The following is a 23,202-nucleotide window of genomic DNA, read 5'->3' on the forward strand; positions in this document are numbered from 1 at the left end:
TCTTGCGTGCGCTAAAAACGCTAGCGCTTTTTAGTAAAAGGAGCCCTATATATTTATAATATTGCCCCCTACAAAAATAAAAAATATAAAACAAAACAAATATTCCTGTAAATGACATTTGAATAGGGAAACTAAAGAAAATGAAAATATTTTGGCTGCACACACCTAGTCAGTATCAATCTTAAAATGTTTCTGTAATATGACAAAAATGTTCTGCTATGCTACAGCATGCAGAAGTCAGTTGAGTATCCTATTAGCTGTTAGGAATGAAATGCCAAATGTTACATGTTGCAAAATTCAGCAAATGCATGTGCCGAGAATGAACAAGTGTTAGAAAGCTCAGCCAAATCCAAGATCCCAGGAGGTACGTGGGAGTGTACGTGGGAGAAAACAGTGAAAGCTGTGGATGATGAGGGGTCGAAATAAGGAGAGGAGTTGTGGACAAAGACTTTCTTTTCAGAACTAGATAAGAGAGAGTAAATGGAGGGTTTGTGTATGAGGATGCCCCCCATCCAAATTAAAAGGGATGGAATCAGGAGACAGGATATGGATGAGGGCTGCAGGAATTTTGAGTGAGGGTCGGAGATGGTTCTAATATAATTAAAAATCTGCTGGCTAAAGCAATGGTTAGCAAAAGAGACAGTGAATTCTGTGACCAGCAATACATTATTGCACTTACTGTATAAATGTAACACATTCATCTCAGAGGCAATATTCATCTTCTTTGACACCATATACAGTTTTTAATTTCTGGCAGCTCTATAAACCCATTAGGATATCTCACAGTTTGTAGTGTAGACTTTTACTGTAATAAATGCATTTCGAAAACCCATAATTCATTTTTGGTTTTTGTATTTGGCCAGATAATATTTTTCATTATTTGCATTTGGCCAAATAGTAAAATATGTTATTTGGTATAGCTCTAGTACAAATAATCAGGTTTTTAATTTTTTTTTTTTTTTTATATTATTTTGCTCTTACTCGTACCACACTTCTATGTTTTATTAAAGAAGAATTTCCTAAGGGCCTGACAGGCATCTGTAATTCTGAGGCAGATGTGTTATTTGATGGCAGGTCACTTAGCCTATACTTTCTTTGTTTACTCATTTCTAGGTTAGATGCTGAGTAAATATTAGCCCTCCAGCAGTTTCAGCATGTGGCAAAATAAACATTTTGAGCTCTGATAAACACAGAGGTCGAGCATATTGGCTTCATCATTTACAATGGAGGGAGGGAATTATGATTATAATTAAGAGCAAAATAGTGAAAAAAATACAAATCATTATTCAGCCAAATACAATTAATGTATTTGGGGCACTATTTGGTTCAAATCCCTCACCAGATCACTATTACAATGTGGAGATTGATGTTGAAGCCTGCAGAAGCTAAACAGTTTGATATTTTTTGAGCACCTGGTCCAATCAGAAGGAGGGAGGTAGGAACTGGCAGATGAATGGGTGAATTAATCCACATATGGGTAGAAAGCCCAGTCCTCAAGACTATAACATAGTAAATGATGGCAGATAAAGACCTGAATGGTCCATCCAGTCTGTACATACACTCTATAATTTAATGATTTAATTTAAATTGTTCTTTTTCTTAGATATTTCTGAGCCAGAAACCCAGAGTTCTGCCCGGTATTGTGCATCTACTGGAGTCTCCGTCGAAGTTCACTCCAGCTCATCTAAACCATCCCAGCCCACCCTCAACTGAAAGGCCATATATGTTACACAGACCGTGCAAGTTTGTACAGTACTGGCCTTAGTTCTTCAATATATACTATTATTTTCTGATTAGAGATCCTCTGTGTTCATCCCATGCTTTTTTTAAACTCTGTCACCATTTTCCTTTCCACCACCTCCCTCGGGAGCGCATTCCAGGCATCAACCATCCTCTCCATAAAGAAAAATTTCCAAACATTACTCTTGAGTCTACCACCCCTCAACCTCAGATTATGCCCTCTGATTTTACCATTTTCCTTTCTCTGGAAAATATTTTGTTCTATGATAATATCTTTCAATTATTTGAACGTCTGAATCAAATCTCCCCTGTCCCTCCTTTTCTCTAGGGTATACATATTCAGGGATTCCAGTCTTTCCTAATCTAATCTAATCTAATCTAAGACTTGGCTTTATATACTGAGTCATCATTCTAAGAAAGCTCGACTCGGTTTACAGTAGTTAACTTAACAAATAGTAACCATAAGAAATAATAGCGAAATTTCAAGAAGGTTAATTTTCGAAGTGTTTAGCAAATAAAGTGGTTTTTAAAGATTTATGAAAAAATAGAAGCAAACTAGAACTCCTTAAAATCAAAGGAAGATCATTCCAAAATTGGGAGAACTTAAAAACCAGAGATTGACTAAAAATCTTGACTCCTTTAATCCCTTTTCTAGAAGGAAGGGAGAGTTTAAATTGTTGGATGCCTCTTGTAAAAGAGAATCTGTAAACATTCCAAGATAAAGGAATAAAAGAGTAAAGATACCATATAGGATTTTGAAAGCAACAAATGCACATTTAAATTGAACTCTAAAATAAACTGGAAGCCAATGAAGACTCTGAAGCAACGGAGTCACATGGTCAAATTTACGTTTCCCAAAGATCAAATTTCACAGTAGTATTCTGAATTAATTGCAATCTATAAAGACAGATTTTTGTAATGCTGAAGTAGATAATGTTGCAGTAATCAAGGCGAGATAATATAATTGACTGAACAAAAATGGAGAAATGAAGGCGATGAAAGAGATGTCTAACCATCCTCAGCATATGTATATTAAAGAAGCATTTCTTGACCACGGAGTTTATTTGATCCTTAAAAGAGAGAGAGGAGTCAAAAAGGACTCCCGAAATCTTAGCAGAAAATTCAATTTGTAGGGAGGATCCAGAAACCAGAGCTAAAGAAGGAGGAAGACTGTTCAATTTTGGACCTAACCAATACGTCTTTTGGCGCAAACCCCCTACCATTTTCGTCGCCTTCCTCTGGACCACTTCAAGTCTTCTTATATACTTTTCCAGATACGGTCTCCAAAATAGAACACAATACTCCAAGTGGGACCTCACCAACAACCTGTACAGGGGCATCAACACCTCCTTTCTGGCTACACCTCTTTCTATACAGCCCAGCATCCTTCTTGCAACAGCCACCACCTTGTCTCAATGTCTCTTTGCCTTTAGATCTTCAGACATTATCACCCCAAGGTCCCTCTACCCGTCCGTACATATCAGCCTCTCACCTCCCAGTATATATGGTTCCTTCCAATTATTAATCCTCAAATGCATTACTCTTCACTTCATTGCATTGAATTTTAGTTGCTAGATATTATAACAGTCCTCTAACTTTTGCAGATCCTTTTTCATGTTTTCCACTCCCTCCTCAGTATCTACTCTGTTACAAATCTTGGTATCATCCACAAAGAGGCAAACCTTTCCTTCTAACCCTTGAGCAATGTTGTTCAAAAACATATTGAAAAAGATCGGCCCCAGCACAGATCCCTGAGGAACTCCACTACTCACCTTTCTTTCCTCCGAGTGAATTCCATTAACCACCACCCTTTGGGGTCTGTTCGTCAACCACAACTTTGGATCCTAAGATAAGCCCATCAAGTTTGTTCAAGAGCCTCCTATGAGGAACCGTGTCAAAGGCTTTGCTGAAATCTAAGTAAATTACATCTAGCATATGTCCTTGGTCCAATTCTCTGGTCACCCAATCATAAAATTCAATCAGATTCGTTTAGCATGATTTACCTTTACTAAAGCCATATAGTCTTGGATCCTGTAACCCATTAGTTTCTAGGAAATTCACTATCCTTTCTTTCAGCAACACTTCCATTATTTTTCCAATAACCAAAGTGAGGCTTACCGGTCTGTAGTTTCCCTTTTCATCTCTGTGACCACTTTTGTGAATTGGTACCTGCTCTTCTCTGTAAATAGATCTGTTTTTAGGATATTCACACTGAATATTCATCAAATATATTTTACATATATTTAATGAAGCAGTCTGGTTAATTTGCATATTCTGGATATCCTGAAAGGCAGACCTGTTTGCAAAGTTTGAGAACTGGAGCTGCCTATCCCTGAAGTCCCACAGTGTTGCCCTCTGCTGTGAAGTTATTCTTAGGGCTAGATTCACTAAGCCCAACGATCATGTTTGCGATCGTGTACTGACCCAATTTACTAACCTCTATGCCGATCATCCTACGATCCGATCAGCGCATGCAAAAGAGGGGGAACGGCATGTAAAATAGGAAGGACGCGATTCACAAAACAATTTCAGTAACACTGACTCGGCTTCCCGATCAAAAAGCAAGCGACTGTTGAGGACCAGTCGCTTGTTTAAAAACCCCTGCTCTCTGCCCCAATTATGCTTCTCCTGCTCTCTGCCCCGATCTCCTGCTCTCTGTCCCAATTCTGATTCTCCTGCTCTCTGCCCCGACTCTGTGGGGTGTTTTTTATTTTTTTTTATTTTTTTAAATATTTTAGAAGATTACAACAGTGTATTACATTTGTTACAGAAAGAGTATTACAGACCTATTTTCATAAAATACACCAATTCATACAAGAAATTATAAAAAATATTGTTTTACCCACCCACCTTATTTATCAAATAATAATGATATTCAATAACTTATTACATAAATTAGAATAGTGTAATACATATAATATAAACAATTATTAGAAAAGTACATCAATTCATGTGTATGAAATAATAATAAAAGTTAAATATCCTTATTCAAATAAAATAATAATTTGATATACAAGTATATTTTGTAAATATCTCCCACCCTCCCACCCTCCCGGATGTGTAGTGAAAAAATCACAAAATGAGGAAATTTCTTATTGAGAATCAACAAATAAAGCCAATGGACCCCCCTATTTTATTTAAAAAAAACACTGTGTCCCAAACATTCAGCATGCATTCTTTCAAATTTTTTGTCATCATTTGAATAGCTATTCCAGTAAAAATCAAAAAGAGACGACTTTCATATTTATTTAATGGAGGTTTAACAAATAACATAGTACCACATATAATGGCTTCATATGTTAATAAAATATCAGATTTTAATATAATATTTATTTGTCCCCAGATAGACTTCCAGAATTGTAAAATAAGCGGACAAAAAAACAACAGATGACCTAAGGTCCCTATGTAAGTATTACAATGCCAGCATCTATTAGATTTGAAACTATCTAATTTGTGCAAACGAACTGGGGTCCAAAAAATCCTATGTAATAAAAATAACCATGTTTGCCTCATAGATGCTGATGCTGTACACTTTAATCTCCAAGACCAAATTCGTGGCCAACAGGATACAGAAATATACCGTTTAAATCTCGAAGCTCCAAATATCTCTAAGACTATTTTTAGGTTTTTTATTCAAAAATTCTGACATTAATTTATACCACTGAGCAGCCTGATGTCCTATTAAATCTGTCTGGTAGCAAAGGATCTGCAAGCTATAATAGGTTTTAAAAGTTTTCCATTCAGGGAACCCACTCCGAATGGCCTGCTTCAACTGCAACCATCTATATTGTTGAGATTTTAAAATACCAAATAATTGTTGCAGTCTGGAAAATTCCAGCAGATTTTCATTGGATATAACATCATCTAATGTTCTAATTCCAGCCTACATCCAGTTCTTCCAGGCGATTCCAGCACTACCCACTTTAATCTTGGAGTTTAACCATAAGGATTGTAAAGTAGATTTCATTATAGGAACATCTGTTAATTTGTCAATGAATTTGATTGTTTTCCAAGTATCTAATATAATTTTGTTGTCTTTAGCATATCCGGGTAATTTTATACTCAAAACGTGAGAAAGTCGCATAGGAGACACAATTTTCCATTCCAAATATAACCAATCAGGCATATGCTCCATAAGTTCTGGGAGGATCCAATACATTCCCTGGCGCATAATATAGGCTTGATGGTACCTATAAAAGTTGGGAAAATTTACCCCACCCTCCACAATCTGCTTTTGTAAAGTTACTATAGCAATTCTAGCCTTTTTACCTAGCCAAATAAATTTAGTTAGAATATTATTCAATTTTTTATAAAAAGATTTCTGAAAATAGACCGGTATCATACCCATTTGATAACAAACTATAGGCAAAATCATCATTTTTACAGACTGGATTCTTCCCCACCAGGACAAATGCAATGGGTTCCACTGCTCACACATCTCTGTGACTTTAGTAAAATGGATTTTTCATTTACCTGAATAGTTTCTTCTAATGTTTTATGAATTCAGATACCTAAGTATTTAATACCTCCTTCCTTCCATAAAAAATAAAATTTATCAAATAATCCCTTAGAGCAATGAACATTTAATGGAAGGATCTCAGATTTACTCCAGTTTATTTTATAACCTGAAAATTTTCCAAACTTTTCAATGAATTCTAATAAATGTGGAATGGATGTTTCCAGATTCCTCAAATGAAGCAAAATATCATCTGCATATGCAGAGATTTTATATTCCTTACCTGCAAAAGGAATACTCTGAATCTCCTCAGCCTGTTGAATAGCTAACAATAAGGGTTCCAAAACAATATCAAACAGGAGAGGAGATAACGGACATCCTTGTCTAACCCCCCTTTCCAGACAAAAACGATTTGAAAAAGAATCATTAAAATATAATCTAGCAAAAGGGGAGCTATACAAAGTTTGAACCATTTGAATAAATCCAGAACCAGTTCCAAACCAATCCATCGTCTGATACATAAAGGTCCATTCCACACGATCAAAGGCTTTCTCCGCATCCAATGATACAGAAAAGGCCGGATCATTAATAACTTTTGATAAATTTAGTATATGTAATGCCAATCTAGTATTATTAGAAGAATGTCGTTGAGCAATGAAACCCGTTTGATGCATTCCAATAATATAAGGAAGAGCCTTAGCCAAACGTAAAGCCAATAATTTAGCCAAAAGTTTAGCATCTACATTTATCAAAGAAATAGGCCTATAGTTTGAAACCAACATTGGATCCCTATTTGGCTTTGGCAAAACAATAGTCAAAGATTCTGCCATAGTACCTAAAATACAACCTGTAGTCAGTTGAGCCTGATATAAATTTAACAAATAAGGTAAAAGGGTATTTTGAAATGATTTATAGAATTCTACCGTAAAACCATCACCACCTGGAGTGGATCCAACTCTAAGGGACTTCAATGCTGTTTGCAATTCTTTTATAGATATAGGCATTTCAAGATTACATCTTATATGCTCAGGAATTCTATACCACTTTCCTCATTTGAATAAAGCTCAGAAGAATACAAAGATTTATAAAAATTCAAAAAATGTTTTAAAATATTTCCAATTTGTACTTGAGTTTCACCTCTTCCATCTTTAATTGCAACAATTTTTACCTTTCTTTTTTCGCTTTGAGGTAATTAGCCAGTAATCTTCCCAGTTTATTCGAGTTTCCATAATACAAAGCTTGCTGAGAAAATAAATATTTTCTTGCCAACTGTGAAGAAATTTCATTATACTTATATCTGAGTTTTAATAAAGCTTGTAAAGTAACATGCTCCCATTTTGTTATTAATTTTGCTTCTAATTCCTTTATTTCTTTTTCCAAATTAATAAATTCCATTTTAAGATTTTTTCTAACATATGATGCAAAAGAAATAATTTGTCCCCTTAAAGTTGCTTTAAACGCATCCCACAATATTTCATCTGTAATTTCTGTGGAAACATTAATATGAAAATATTCTTCTATCTTATTTTGAATTTCTTCAAGAAATTTTGAATCAGCAAGCCATGCATTATTGAATCTCCATACAGGTCTTACCACATCTTCTACATCAATTCTTAGTTCAATCCATACCCCACCATGATCTGATAATATGATTGGATCTATGGTAGCTTTCATCACATTTTGAAATAATGAATCTGAAACACAAATATAATCTATTCTTGAGAATGAATTTTGAATATGAGAACAAAAGGAAAATTCCCGAGCATCAAAATGCAATATTCACCATATATTTTTTAAACCGGAAGATTGTGTCAAATTATCAAGTCCCATTGATTTAATTAGTCTACTAAGACTTTTATCTATCAATGGATCCATTACAGCATTAAAGTCTCCAGCCACTACTAAATTCGTAGTAGCCAGTGGTAAAATTAGTTTCTGAAGAGAAACAAAGAATTCTAATTGACTGGAATTAGGGGCATATACATTCAGGAGCACCATTGAACTATTCCCAGTCTTCATTTCTACATCTCCTGAAGAATCTTTATCCTTTAACGTAAAACTAGCTGTACATCTCTTGTGAACCAGAATAGCCACTCCTGCTTTTTTCCCTACCACTGAAGCATAAAAACAATGTTTAACCCAATCATTTTCAAGCTTTTTAGATTCAATTTCAGATAAATGTGACTCTTGGATAAAGTATATATCTGCATCCTGCCTTTTCAAAAAAAATAAGTGTTTTTTTTTCCTTTTAATAGGATGATTAATCCACTGACATTTAAAGAGAATATTTTAAGATTCATTTCTAAATACTGTTAAAATTGAATCCAAAAAGAAAGCCTCATATAAATTTATAGATTTTATCAGTACACATCCATAAAACCTTATAAATAATCTCCTATGTCCCCCCATTCTTTTAATCAATATACATCCATAGACCCTGATTAAAAAATCCTCTATACCCTCCTCCCCCCACCCAAATAAATCATATGAATACCTGAGAGCACCTATATAGACAAGTGTCATCAAAACTCCCCCAGACTTATTCATGAAATATACCTTCAATAACCTTTAAAGTTATAAGGCACTTAAATACTAAATCATATCAACATACTTTCCTTATTTAATCCTATAAAGTTTGAATTCTTCCTAATTACCTCAACTAATGTCTAAGTCATTTTTAATATTAATCGTCTTTTATATTTTATCCATTTAAATAATCTATTTCTGTTTCCTTTAAAAATATGGAATCAACTATTTTCTCAACTACCCATATTCAATATAAAAACAAATAAAATAGTATTCATAAAATAGTATTATAATTAGAAATTGATTAATTAAAAATTAAGTTTAATTAAATTAATTTCATGTATAACATCAAAGGAATATTTATTATAATTACTATACACATTAAGACTGACTACTATATCCATTGACGCACTAGTAATGGGATGGGTTTTGCATTGTTGAGCTATCCAAGAGGTAATAGCAACAGTCAATGAGAAACACGCTTACATCGGGACTTTTCCAGCTCTGTGATAACAACAACAACAACAAAGTTTCAAGCTCTGTCTTTGCGGTGAGAATGCACAGGAGATGGTCTGTGCATGCATCAGGATCGCTGGAAAGTGATCCGTACAGTCGGTGGGGGTGTTCCTATGATTGCTCCCATTTGAATGAGGACATGTTGAGAATTCGTTGGCCTGCCACAGAGGGAGAAGCTCAAGGCACCTGAGCCAATCAGGACTTTAGGCCCCACCCTATGCTGTTGGGAGATTTCAACCTGCCAAATGTGGACTGGAATATACTGTCTGCAGAATCGGAAAGAAGTAAGGAGATTGTGGATGCCTTTCAAGAGGCTCTGCTCAGACAAATGGTGACGGAACACACAAGGGAAAAAGCAATATTGGATCTGGTCCTCACAAATGGGGAGAGCATCTCTAATGTTTGAGTGGGTGCTCACTTGGGAAGTAGTGATCATCAAATGGTTTGGTTTGATATAACGGCTTAAAGTCCTAGATTTCAAACATAAGGACTTTAATAAAATGGGAGAGTACCTGAAGAAAGAGCTGTTAGGATGGGAGGACATAAGAGAAGTGGAAAAACAGTGGTCTAAGCTGAACGGAGCAATAAAAATGGCTACGGACCTCTATATGAAGAAAATACATAAAAACGAGAAAATGGAAACTGATATGGTTTCCAATCTAGTGGCGGAGAAAATAAAGGCAAAAGAGTTGGCATTCCTGAAATATAAAAAAAAACAAGAGGAGGAGTACAAAAAAGACTACCGGGTGAAACTGAAAGAAGACAAGAGAGAGATACGTCTGGTGAAAGCGCAGGCGGAAGAGCAAATGGCAAAAAATATAAAAAAGGGAGACAAAATTTTTTTCAGATATATTAGTGAAAGAAGGAAGATGAAAAATGGAATTGTTAAACTAAAAGATGCAGAGAACCGATATGTGGAGAGTGATGAGGAAAAAGTAATCTGTTCTGTGTTCATGGAAGAAAAACCTAGAGAGGGACCGAGATAGTCTGGCAAAGTAACACAAGAAAATGGAGTAGATTCTGCCCTTTCACGGAGGAAAGTGTTTATGAACAACTTGAAAAACTGAAGGTGAACAACACGATTGGACAGGACAGGATCCATTCCAGGATACTGAGAGAGCTCAGAGAGGTTCTGGCGGGTCCTATTAAAGACTTGTTCAACAAATCTCTGGAGATGGGAGTGGTTCCTGGAGATTGGAGGAGAGCGAATGTGGTCCCTATTCACAAAAGTGGTCACAAAGATGAAGCAGGAAACTACAGGCCGGTAAGCCTCACTTCAGTTGTTGGAAAAATAATGGAAGTGTTGCTAAAAGAAAGAATCTAATAGGTTACAGGATCCGAGGCATCATGGCTTTACAAAAGGTAAATCGTGTCAAACGAACCTGATTGAATATTTTGATTGGGTGACCAGAGAACTGGATCAAGGACATATGCTAGATGTAATTTACTTAGATTTCAGCAAAGCCTTTGATACGGTTCCTTATAGGAGGCTCTTGAACAAACTTGAAGGGCTAAAGTTTAGACCCAAAGTTAGAAACTGGCTGTCGGACAGACGCCAGAGGGTGGTGGTTAATGGAAGTCGCTCAGAGGAAGGAAAGGTGAGTAGTGGAGTCCCTCAGGTTTCAGTGCTGGGGCAGATCCTGTTCAATATGTTTGTGAGTGACATTGCTGAAGAGTTAGAAGGAAAAATTTGCCTTTTTGCGGATGATACCAAGATTTGTAACAGAGGAGGGAGTGGAAAACATGAAAAAGGATCTGGAAAAGTTAAAGGAATGGTCTAATATCTGGCAACTAAAATTCAATGCAAAGAAATGCAGAGTAATGCATTTAGGGATTAATAATTGGAAGGAGCCGTATATGCTGGGAGATAAAGAGGTTGATATGCACGGACGGGGAGAGGGACCTTGAGGTGATAGTGTCCAAAGATCTAAAGGTGAAAAAACAGTGTGACAAGGCAGTGGCTGCTGCCAGAAGGATGCTGGGCTGTATAAGAAAGAAGGTGTTGATGCCCCTGTACAGGTTGTTGGTGAGGCCCCACTTGAAGTATTGTGTTCAGTTTTGGAGACCATATCTGGCGAAGGACATAAGAAGACTTGAAGCGGTCCGGAGGAGGGCGATGAAACCGATAGGAGGTTTGCGCCAAAAGACGTATGAGGAGAGACTGGAAGCCCTGAATAAGTATACTCTAGAGGAAAGGAGGGACAAGGGAGATATAATTCAGCTGTTCAAATACTTGAAAGGTATTAACATAGAACAAAATCTTTTGCAGAGAAAGGAAAATGGTAAAACCAGAGGACATAATTTGAGGTTGAGGGGTGGTAGACTCAAGAGCAATGTAAGGAAATTCTATTTTACGTAGGGGGTGGTAGATGCCTGGATTGCACTTCCGAGAGAGGTGGTGGAAAACGGTGACAGAGTTCAAAAAAGCGTGGGATCAACACAGAGGATCTAAATCAGAAAATAATAGTAAATAATGAAGGACTAAGGCCAGTACTGGGCAGACTTGCACGGTATGTGTCTGTATACGGCCTTTTGGTTGAGGATGGGCTGGGGAGGCCTTCAATGGCTGGGAGGGTGTAGATGGGCTGGAGTGAGCTTTGTAGGAGACCTCAGTAGTTGGAACCCAAGCACAGTACTGGGTAGAGCTTTGGATTTTTGCCCAGAAATAGCTAAGAAGAAAAAAATAAAGATTTTAAAAAATTGAATCAGGTTGGGCAGACTGGATGGACTATTCGTGTCTTTATCTGCCGTCTTCTACTATGTTACTGTACATTATTATCTTTTTAGGTGCGATTCTACTAAAGTTAGGAGCCTACTGCATGGCGCCTATCACGCCTAACACCGAAAGATGGAGAAGCATGTTTAGAGGTGGAGAAAGACTTAGGCGCTGCTAGGCATGATTCTCTAAAGGACTTAGGCACCTATAATGCAGGGAAATATGATCAAGTAACTCTTCTCCTGAAGGAAGCCCATTGGTTACCCATCACACACCGTATCACCCATAAAATCTTAATTCTGGTTTTCAAAATCAAACTCTCACATCTTCTATCTTTTCTTGACAAACTTATTATCCCTCTCTGTTCTTCTTGGACCCTAAGATCAGCAGATCAAAACTTACTGACTGTTCCTTCCATCAAAGAATTCTATTACACTAGGAAAATGAACTTCTCTGTAGCTGCTCCAACCTTATGGAACGCCATGCCACCTCAACTTCGTCATGGAAATCTTCTTGATAAATTCAAGACCAAATTAAAAACATTTCTGTTTCAAGATGCATATTATAATCTCTAAATACTTCCTTACTCAAATCCAGCAAAATCATCTCAACTGCTTTTACGAAGCGACCCTATCCCTCATGTCATATCCTTCCCCTCTCTTCCCTTCTTTTAACTCTAATTTTAATAATGTATTTATTGACTTTTCTTTCAAATTCATGTAAGTCTTTGTCTATTGTCTTTTAATGTTCACCCCTCCCCATATATATATAATTATTATTTTACTTTTTACCTTTTTTTTTTCTTTTAGCATTGTAAACCGGCCAGATACATGTTGATGGTCGGTATATTAAACTCAATAAAACTTGAAACTTTAAATCCCTGGCCTACATTACAGGTGCCTACATTTTAAGTTGGGCACAATTCTGTAATGGGTGCCTAAGTGTGATTAACATGTAACAGGTACCTATCATTTTTAGGCACCCGTTACAGAATCTGGCCCTTACCCATGGATTCACCCACGGATTCTCTAACCAGAGCTGAAGTCAGTGGCCGCCTTAAAAGCAATCGCCGATCGTGTGTCAATCACGTGACAGCGCCTGTTAGAGAATTGCATCATGCACACTTTACCAACCCCCCAATCAAAGATATACAAAACAAAAAAATATACGATGGACTATTAGCCACCAGAGCAGCGAAACTAGACTGCCCCCTCTCCAATCTGCTGACTATGACGCCCAACTACAAAACATTCAGGAAAGAACTTAAAACGTTTCTATTCAAGAAATTTGTCAAATGATCTAACTAAACCTGATCGACTCTCCACAGATCCCGATGCATACTACATCTATTAACCATGTATTCTCCTTGGAAATGCCCCGGCCAATTCTTGTTGTAAACCGCCTAGATCTGAAAGGTACTGGCGGGATAGAAGACACCAATGTAATGTAATATAAAGGTCCTGCCATCAGCTGATCACAACAGGGGAATCCCCGATCAGCTGAACCAGCAGGACTCCCCAAAACCGCAGCTTTTGGAAGTCCTTTTGGTTCAGCTGATTGGGGATTCCCCTGCTGCGATCAGCTGAACCGACAAGGAGGTCCAGTTTGTATGCAGTAATGTAGATACACTAAATGATTAACACAGGAATACTTACTCTTTGTCCCCGACATACCCCCTTCCCCCAAAATGTGAAATTTCTTTTAGCACATGGTTAGCAAATGCAGTTTTCAAAGTTTGTGCAGGACATCTGTGTCCAATTTTTTTGTAACATTAGGCATACTTTAACACCTTATGTTCTTAACATAAAAGGGCTCCATAGATAGCACAAAATTCCAGTAACTATTACAGCAAAGGGAAGCTCTCCTCACCTGTTTTTTCCTTGACTCAGATGACAGAACTTTGGTGACTCCAATCCGGTGCAACATGACATGAACCCGCTGCTCAAATGAATTGCATATTTCTCCATCACCCTTTTCAGAATGCCTTTTCTAAATGTAAGACAAAAATGAAACACCATCAGTGACTCTTTCCCCTTGCTTTTTCTCAGGAATAGTGCAATGTTTAGCTAGGGCTCTTTTGTCATAAGAACATAAGAAGTTGCCTCTGCCGGGTCAGACCAGGGGTCCATCGCGTCCAGCAGTCCGCTCCTGCGGCGGCCCATCAGGTCCATGACCTGTAAGTGATCCTTTGTCTAAAACTCTTTAATCCCCATTTTTCTTCTATCTATACCCTTTCATGATCCTATCTCTATCTCTATCCCTCAATCCCCGTATCCTTCAGGAACTTGTCCAATCCCTCTTTGAATCCCCTTAATGTACTCTGTCCTATCACATCCTCCGGAAGCGCATTCCAGGTGTCCACCACCCTCTGAGTGAAGAAAAATTTCCTAGCATTGGTTCTAAACCTCTCCCCTTTCAATTTCTCTGAGTGCCCCCTTGTTCTTGTAGTTCCCAATAGGCTGAAGAATCTGTCCCTTTCTATCTTCTCTATGCCCTTCATGATCTTGTAAGTCTCTATCATGTCTCCTCTGAGTCTTCGCTTCTCCAGGGTGAAGAGCCCCAGCCTTTCTAGCCTCTCTGCGTATGAAAGGTTTTCCATGCCTTTTATCATTCTTGTCGCTCTTCTCTGAACCCTCTCAAGTATCTCCATGTCCTTCTTTAGGTACGACATGGAGATACTTGAGAGGGTTCAAAGAAGAGCGACAAGAATGATAAAAGATAATTACTCTAGCAAATGGTAGATGGAGTTTACTTGGATGTACTCCTCCTTCTTATTGTTAATGTTTCAAATCTTTCATTAAACAACTATTCTGGTATAACATTTGATGTTGGAGAAGGGATACCTCCAGTGCTTGCAGCTATTTGTGACGTTAGAACTAGTCTTGTCAGTATAGCCTTAATGCAAGCTATCATTGGTCCCTTTAAATTCTCCTTTCTTATTAGTATTTTATACATTTCTCACAGCTTATAACCACCAGATGTTTTAATTAATATTTAATTTCATTAAGATCTGTTTGTAATCAGAAAAAAATTTATTTTCCAATGTGGTAACCTTAACAGACATTATTTGAGAAAAGCACGCTTTCAATTTAATTCTTGTACTTAGCTTTGTTTTCTTGCTGGACTTGAGGAGGGGGGGAAGGTGAAAGGAGGGTCTGAGCATATTACAGACTTCCTTTATTCTGCCTTGTATTATATCCATGTATAAGTGTATTAGCTACCCTGCTCCACAGATTGTGGCTGAGGGGGATTAATATACATAATACCCCCTTTAAGACTGCAATGCACCTTTTTGAGAGGCTGATAAACAACTTGTAAGATATCTCTGCAGGAATAGGCCAGAAATGCAAGATTTCTTTCTTGCATTAGTGGCTCATTTAAATAATAGCTAAATTACTTAGAAGTAAAATCATGAACAACAATGAAAAAAGCTGAGGTGCAAAGGAGTTAATTACTTATGTTTGCATAGATAATTAGCATATTCCAAAAAGTGAGATGGCGTCAGCAGGCACCCTGCTGGCGGCTAAGGTAATTGAAAAACGCCATTAAAAATAGAAAAAAATGGCAAGGTTTAAGCACTTACTGACACCTAAATAAAAGGCACTGGAATCGCAACTAGGTAGCTGCTTTAGGCTACGGAATGCCAAAGTAGGCATTCCGTAGCCTAAAGCAGCTACCTAGTTGCGATTCCAGTGCCTTTTATTTAGGTGTCGGTAGGCATTGGGCAGGCAAAAGCGGCTGCCTAGTTGCAATTCACGTCAAGATAGGTGGCTAAAATGTAGGCCCAGAAAACCCTGGCCTATATTTCAGCTGCCTATCTATGCATCCACGGGATAACTAAAGCCAGCACTCAGCTGCCCTAAGCTGATCATGGCAGGGGAATTTATCCCCGATCAGCTGAGCCGGCAGGATGCCCCAAAGCTGTTGCTTAAGGACGTCCTGCCAGCTCAGCTGATCGGGGTGAAATTCGCAGCTATGATCAGCTGAGCTGGCTGTGGCGGACAGAGGACCTCCCCAATTGGCAGGAGGGATGCTCACTGTCTCCTGCTTGATAACATCCCCAACACCCCACCCCAACACCCCTGACACCTCACCCAGACACTCCCTGATGTTGTGGGTTCAGGGGGTGTCGGGGTGGGGTGTTGCAGATTTGGGGGGGTGTCGGGGCAGGGTGTTAGGGGTTTAGGGGGTCCAGGGAGTGTCCAGATGGGGTGACAGGGGTATCAGGGTAGGGTTTGGGGGAATGTTCTAAGGCAGGAGAGAGAGGGCATCTCTCCTGCTGATTGGAGGGGGCCCTCTATCGGCCACAGCCATCTCAGTAGATCGCGGCAGGGGAATTCTACCCCTGATCAGCTGAGCTGGCAGGACTTTGCGAAGTCATGTCTTTGGGGAGTCCTGGCAGCTCAGCTGAATGTGGATAAATTCCTCTGCCACAATCAGCTTATGGAAGATGCAGACTGGCTTCAGGATGCTTGGCGGCATAGATAGGCGGCTGAAATGTTGGCCAGGGTTTTCCAGGCCTATATTTCAGTTGCCTATCTTAGCTGAATCAAACACGATTCTGCAACCGGCGCTGTAGTGTGATTACTATGGTGAAAAAGGTCTTAGGCTTCCAACCCATATTCCTCCTCTAAACTTGGAAATGGAACTAGCTTTCCATCAATGTGCTGTATAGCTGACCAAGAGTTCATAAACTTTTCCCCTCCCAAATACGAAATAATGTATCCAGTTCCCCTGGAGCAAAATTAGGTGCATATGATATGAAAGTTCCTGAGAAATATACAATGTCTCCCAATAAGCGGGTGCACATCTTAACCCTTAATGAGAGGACATGTAATAAAAGATTGGAGTAGTAGAGAGGTCTCGTATAAGTGTAGAGGGCAACCAGGGAATTACCCACATTTTAAACCATATGCACACAGCATTTTTGGCGTTCCCACTTCCAGCTAGCTAAGCAATGCAGCTGCATTGCTTGATAATATAATTGGAAATTGGGAACCACCATTGTTGCAACTGATATAACATTCTGCATTATACTCTCGGTGGTTTGTTTTTCCAGATGTATTGAAAGATCTTTCTAGTCACCTGAAAAAGAGTGCAGGTACTGGTATTTGCAAGGTAGTAAACAAATATAATTGGGTAACACCACCATCTTAATTGCATGTATCCTACCTAGCCAAGATATACTAAGATGTTTCCATCTCTCCATCTCCTCCCATAATTGTCTCAATACCTGAGGATAATTAGCCTTGTATTCTAGTAAGGTTGATATCCAAATAATGCAAATATTGAGAAGCCCATTTATAAGGAAATGTAATATAGAAATGTTTCCGTTCAGCTTCAGTGAATGAAATATCTAGAATCTCCGACTTTGTCATATTTACTCTAAACCATGAGATCTGCCCATAGGTCTCCATAAGCTTGATAACTACAGGGAGGGATACATCCAGATTTAATAAGGTAAAAAGGACATCATCCACAAACAACATTTTTTGTTCTATTCTCCCACATGTGACACCCCTGACTGTTTTATCTTGGTGAACTATCTGAGCCAAAGTTCTATTGCCAATGCATATAACACCAGTTAAAGGGCACAATCATGTCTTGTCCCATGGCCCAATTGGAAATGTTCTGAATAGTTACCATTTATTTTTATACATGCCAAAGGGTCAGTAAAAATAGCTTGGACCCATGTCAGAAATTTACCTGATATCCCCATTTTATCTAAAAGCTGATATAGATAGAGCCAATAGACCTATCAAATGCTTTCTCAGCACTCAACCCCTTACAAGCCCAGACTGGTCATCCCTGACCAGATGTGGCATATAGAGCTATAATCTTTTTGCCATAACTTTCATAAATATTTTATAATCAATGCATAAGAGCTATACAGGATGATAGGAACCACAGCTAACTTTGTTCAGATGGGGGATTATGTTAAGAAATTGTCTGGATGGGAACATCTGGAAAAAGTAGTAAAGCAGTGGACAAAATTGAAAGGAGCTTGTATAAGGGCAACAAACCATTTTGTAGGAAAAGTAAGAGGAAAAGAAGGCCGCTTTGGTTCTCAAAAGTAGTAGCTGAGAAGGTAAGGAAAAGGTGATTAGCTTCCATAAACTACAAAAGATTGCAGAAAGAAGACAGGCAAAAAATATCTAGAAAGGTTAAGAGAGGCTGGTCAAGTAAATCAGGAAAGCAAAGATGCAAATGGAAGAAAAAAATAGCAGACATGGTAAAATGGGATGTGACAGCGATAGGCTGCTTATCGCGTCACAGAAATAGACCTCGTATTCCTTGGTTACTGGTATGAAATATATTTATTAGCAATAAATGAAAGTTAGCAAAATACGCTAAAAAGCAGCACTCAGGGCAGATAAGGATAATATACATACAATGTAGCTAGCTTCTGTACTTAGGATTCATCTCTCCCTCCTCCTTATGCCAGCCAACATAACATTTATATACTTTTGCTCAGTAGTCTCAGATACAGATTACATAATTGCTTTTCTATTGGCTATATAGTGTAAACACTCATCATGGAGCCATACTGAAACGTGACGTCACCTGGTGCCAAAACTGACCTTTCTATATTTCCATGACAAATGCATTTCCAATACTAAGGGCTCCTTTTACGAAGGCGCGTTAGGGCCTTAACACGCTAGCGTACCTTCGTAAAAGGAGCCCTAAGGCTAATAACTCCGGAGGACAGGCCCCCCCACCTTCCTGAGTTACACTGTCCTTGCTAGTGCTTCTTAGGAGGACATCATATCATGTCCCAAAACAATGATGCCACAGTCAGGAGATCTGACTGCTGGTTTCTAGAGCAAAGGTGAATCTCTCTCTCTCTTATTGACAGAGAGGAAAATGACTGCTTATAAGAATGAATTCATATGCACAATGTCTCTCTTAGACTATTTGGGACTTCGCAGGGGTCTTCGCCTACAATATATGCAGGTCTTATGCTTGCATCTTCTTTCGCCTACATTTTCATGCAGGTCTTATTCCTGATTCTACTCTGATTTGTCCTCATTCCCCTCTAAAATTCCCCTCTGGAAGCCTATGCGTAGGAGGCTTCCCCCTTTAGATCATGGCATTTTGTAGATTTTTTTGATATTAGTGATAGGAGGCAGTGCAAAAGTGGCATTGTGAGACTTAAAGGTGGAGAAATATGTAGAAAATAATAAAGATAAGGCTGAATTTCTTTTAAAATATTTCTATTCTGTGTTCACAGCTGAAGTGCCGAGAGTGGAACCGCAGAAAATAAATAGGGCTGGAGGTGTGGCAGACCCTGATCAATTTTCAGAGGATTGTGTTTGTGAGGAGCTCGCTATATTAAAGGTGAATAAAGCGATGGGGCTAGATAGTGTACATCCGAGGATACTGAGGGAACTCAAGAAAGGTCTGGCAGCTTCCTGGCTGACCTTTTCAAAGCTTCTTTAGAGTCGGGAATGGTACTGAAGGACTGGAGAAGGGTGGATGTGGTCCCTCTCCACAAAAGTGGACGTAAGGAAGAAGCAGGGAACTAAATGCCAGTTAGTCTGATTTCTGTAGTAGGTAAATTAATGGAAACACTTTTAAAACAGAGAATAGTGCAGTTTCTAGAATCCAGTAGATTACAGGACCTAATGCAACATGGATTCACTAGAGGCAGGTCTTGTCAGCCAAATTATGATCAATTTCTTTTACTGGGTGACCAAAGAATTAGATAGAGGGGGAGCACTAGATATGGTGTGTTTAGATTTTAGCAAAGCCTTTGACAGTGTTCCATATAGGTGTCAAGACCCGAAACAGTAAAAGTTTTCAAGGGGGAAATAGAGAAGAGCCTCACCACAGTGAAGGTGGATCTGGACCAGATATACTATCAGATTGACAAACTAAAAAGTGACAAATCCCCTGGCCCAGATGGAATTCACCCGAGAGTATTAAAGGAACAAAAGGTGGAAATCGGAGAATACTGCAATCCCTCGCTAACATGTCAATTAGAACCGGATGGATACCAGAAGACTGGAAGATAGCGAATGTCATCCCAATCTTCAAAAAAGGATCAAGGGGAGAACCGGGAAACTATAGACCTGTGAGTCTCACATCGGTCCTTGGAAAAATGGTTGAGGCTTTGATTAAAAACAGCATAGTACAGCATCTGGATAACCATGATCTGCTGAGAGGTAGTCAGCATGGCTTCAGGAAAGGGAAGTCGTGCTTGACAAACTTACTTCAGTTTTTCGAGGGGGTGAACAAACATGTCGATAGAGAAGAACCGGTGGACATAATATACTTGGACTTCCAGAAAGCGTTCGACAAAGTACCTCATGAGAGACTTCTCAAAAAACTACAAAGTCACGGAATAGAAGGGGATATACTAAGATGGATAGAAAAATGGCTGGAAAACAGAAGACAGAGAGTGGGCATAAATGGGAAGTACTCAGACTGGAAGAACGTAACTAGCGGTGTACTTCAGGGCTCGGTTCTTGGGCCTATCTTATTCAATATCTTCATAAATGACCTGGAAGAAGAAACGACCAGTGTTATCATCAAGTTTGCAGATGACACAAAGCTATGCCGAACAATCAGGTCACAAAAAGACAGTGAGGAACTCCAGAGAGATTTGAAACAACTTGAGAGATGGGCAGAAAATTGGCAGATGAGTTTTAATGTAGAAAAATGCAAAGTGATGCACCTGGGCAACAAAAATAAGGAGCATGAGTATAAACTGTTAGGTATAACATTGGGGAAGAGCGAACAAGAAAAAGACCTGGGGGTACTGATAGACAGGACCCTGAAGCCGTCGGCTCAATGCGCAACAGATGCAAAGAAAGCTAACAGGATGTTAGGCATGATAAAGAAGGGAATCACGAGTAGATCAAGGGAGGTCATAATGCCGCTTTATAGAGCAATGGTCAGACCACACTTGGAATACTGTGTCCAACACTGGTCTCCATACCTGAAGAAGGATTTAACACTGCTGGAGAGGGTGCAGAGGCGAGCGATGAAGCTGGTAAAAGGTATGGAAAACTTGAGCTACAAAGATTGCCTCAGAAAACTGGGATTATTCACCCTGGAGAAGAGAAGACTGAGAGGGGATCTGATAGAGACTTTTAAAATACTAAAAGGAATCGATAAAATGGAGCAAGCTCACTCACCGGCAGGGGGAAAGGATGGTGAGCAAGTAACAACATTATTCACATTGTCAAATGACTCGGACAAGAGGTCATGGCCTGAAGCTGAGAGGGGACATAGCCAGGACAAATGTCAGAAAGTTCTGCTTCACACAGCGAGTGGTGAACGCCTGGAACTCTCTCCTGGAAGAGATGGTGGAGGAAACCACCATTCTAGGATTTAAGGGAAAATTGGACGCACATCTTCTTGCAGGACATATTGAGGGATACGAGTGAATAAGGTAATCTCCAGGGTACACCTGGCTGAGCCTCCGCGTGTGCGGATCACCGGACTGGATGGACCCCAGGTCTGATCCGATGCAGGCATTTCTTATGTTCTTATGTGTCTAATAAATAGACTTTGCCCATGGTATGGGCCCCAAAATGATGGACTTGGTTAGGAAGTGGTTGAGTGGAAGGTGACAGAGGGTAGTGGTCAATGGGATCGCTCTGAGGAAAGTGACATTACCAGTGGTGTGCCTCATGGTTTGGTACTTAGGCCTGATCTTATTAACATTTTTGTAAGCAATATTGCTGAATGGCTGACTGCAATGATTTGCCTCTTTACGGATGATATCAAAATCTGCAATTGAGTAGACACCCCTGATGGTATAGAAAACATGCATAAGAACCTAGTGAAGCTTGAGGAATGGTCTAAAATTTGGCAGCTAAGACTTAATGGTAAAAAATGCAAGGTCATGCATTTGGGCTGCAGAAACCTGAGGGAATGGTACAGTTTAGGGGGTGAAGATTCTTTGTGTACGAAAGAGCACCAGGACTTGGGTGTGATAGTATGTGATGATCTTAAGTTGGCGAAACAGGTTGAAAAGGTGATGGTAAAAGCTAGAAGGATGCCTGGGTGCATAGGGAGAGAAATAGCCAGTAGGAAAAAGAAGATATTGATGCCCCTATATAAGATTCTGGTGAGACCTCATTTAGAATCCTGTGTAGAATTCTGGAGACTGCACTTTCAAAAAGATATCAAGAGGATGGAGTCGGTACAGAGAAAATCAACCAAAGTGGCATGTGGTGATACTTATAGCAGGGAATTCAGTAGATGAGCTAAACTAGATGTGACCAACCTCAACCAATCATGACTAAGAGAAAACTACAGAGAAAAAGTGTTTCTTCAATGCTGATCTAAATTGAAAATGCAGTACAATGTTTCTTGTAAAGAGTAGCATAAGTGAATTCCATAGCACTGGTGCCAGAAAGAAAAATGCAGAATATCTTGTGGACTCATGTCTGGCAACCATGTTGATTGAACAGTCAACCAGAAATATGAAATGCAAAGTAAAATAGACATGTTTGGGTCAAAAAATTGGTCAAAAAATGCTTTTTCATCTGTGGAAACTGTGTACTATTAAATCATATTTCAACCCTGTGGCATTTAAGACTCTAGTTAAATCTCTGATACTTAGTACTCTGGACTATTGTAATTCAATGCACTTTGCCAGGCATCATACAAATATAATTAGATTGCATAAAATTCAGAATGTAGCAGTGCACTTGATTTTCGATTTGAAGAAATCAGATCATACTATATTACATCCTACTATAGAGAACTCCACTGACTTCCATTCGAGGCTCATGTATTGTTTAAATTTGGGACCCTTTGTTACAAAGTCTTATATGGGCAGGCACCTGAGTACTTATTGGAACTGTTCACCTTGTTCAAAGTGAATTGTCCATTATGTACTACATCTCTATTTGTTTTTCCTCCCGTTCAAGATTGTACACATAAGAAGTTTTTCCAGTGCCTGCTTGCCTATCAGGCAGCTAGTTGGGATAAGGAGTTACATACTTTATTTACAAGGTCTTGCTCATACACACACTTCAGAAAGTTATTAAAGTCGTCTCTATTTGTATGATTTTTAGAAAGAAGAATTCAAAGCGCAAAAGTCCAGATTTATGCAGCTGGGGTACAAAAATCCAAATGACAGTATACATATAGAGGAGAGAGGGTTGGAGGGAAAGATGCTTTGGGATTATTGTGTTGGATTATCCCTGGATACTGAAACTGCACAGTACGGTGGTAGCTAAAGTCAGAGAAATAAAGGGGTGCACTGGAAGAGACACAACCAGTAGAAAAA

General features: G+C 38.9%; 1 protein-coding gene across 1 annotated transcript in view; it reads right to left on the reverse strand.

Annotated features, from left to right (window-relative positions):
- The window catches only part of CARMIL2 (capping protein regulator and myosin 1 linker 2), a 582,193-nt gene that overhangs the window by 135,686 nt on the left and 423,305 nt on the right, over window positions 1–23,202 (reverse strand). The window contains exon 23 of the mRNA XM_033941489.1: window positions 13,824–13,943. Coding sequence (XP_033797380.1) covers window positions 13,824–13,943 — 120 coding nt within the window. The remainder of the gene's footprint in view (window positions 1–13,823; window positions 13,944–23,202) is intronic.

Source organism: Geotrypetes seraphini, chromosome 4 (genome assembly GCF_902459505.1).
Source record: "Geotrypetes seraphini chromosome 4, aGeoSer1.1, whole genome shotgun sequence".
NCBI classification, from domain to species: Eukaryota; Metazoa; Chordata; class Amphibia; order Gymnophiona; family Dermophiidae; genus Geotrypetes; species Geotrypetes seraphini.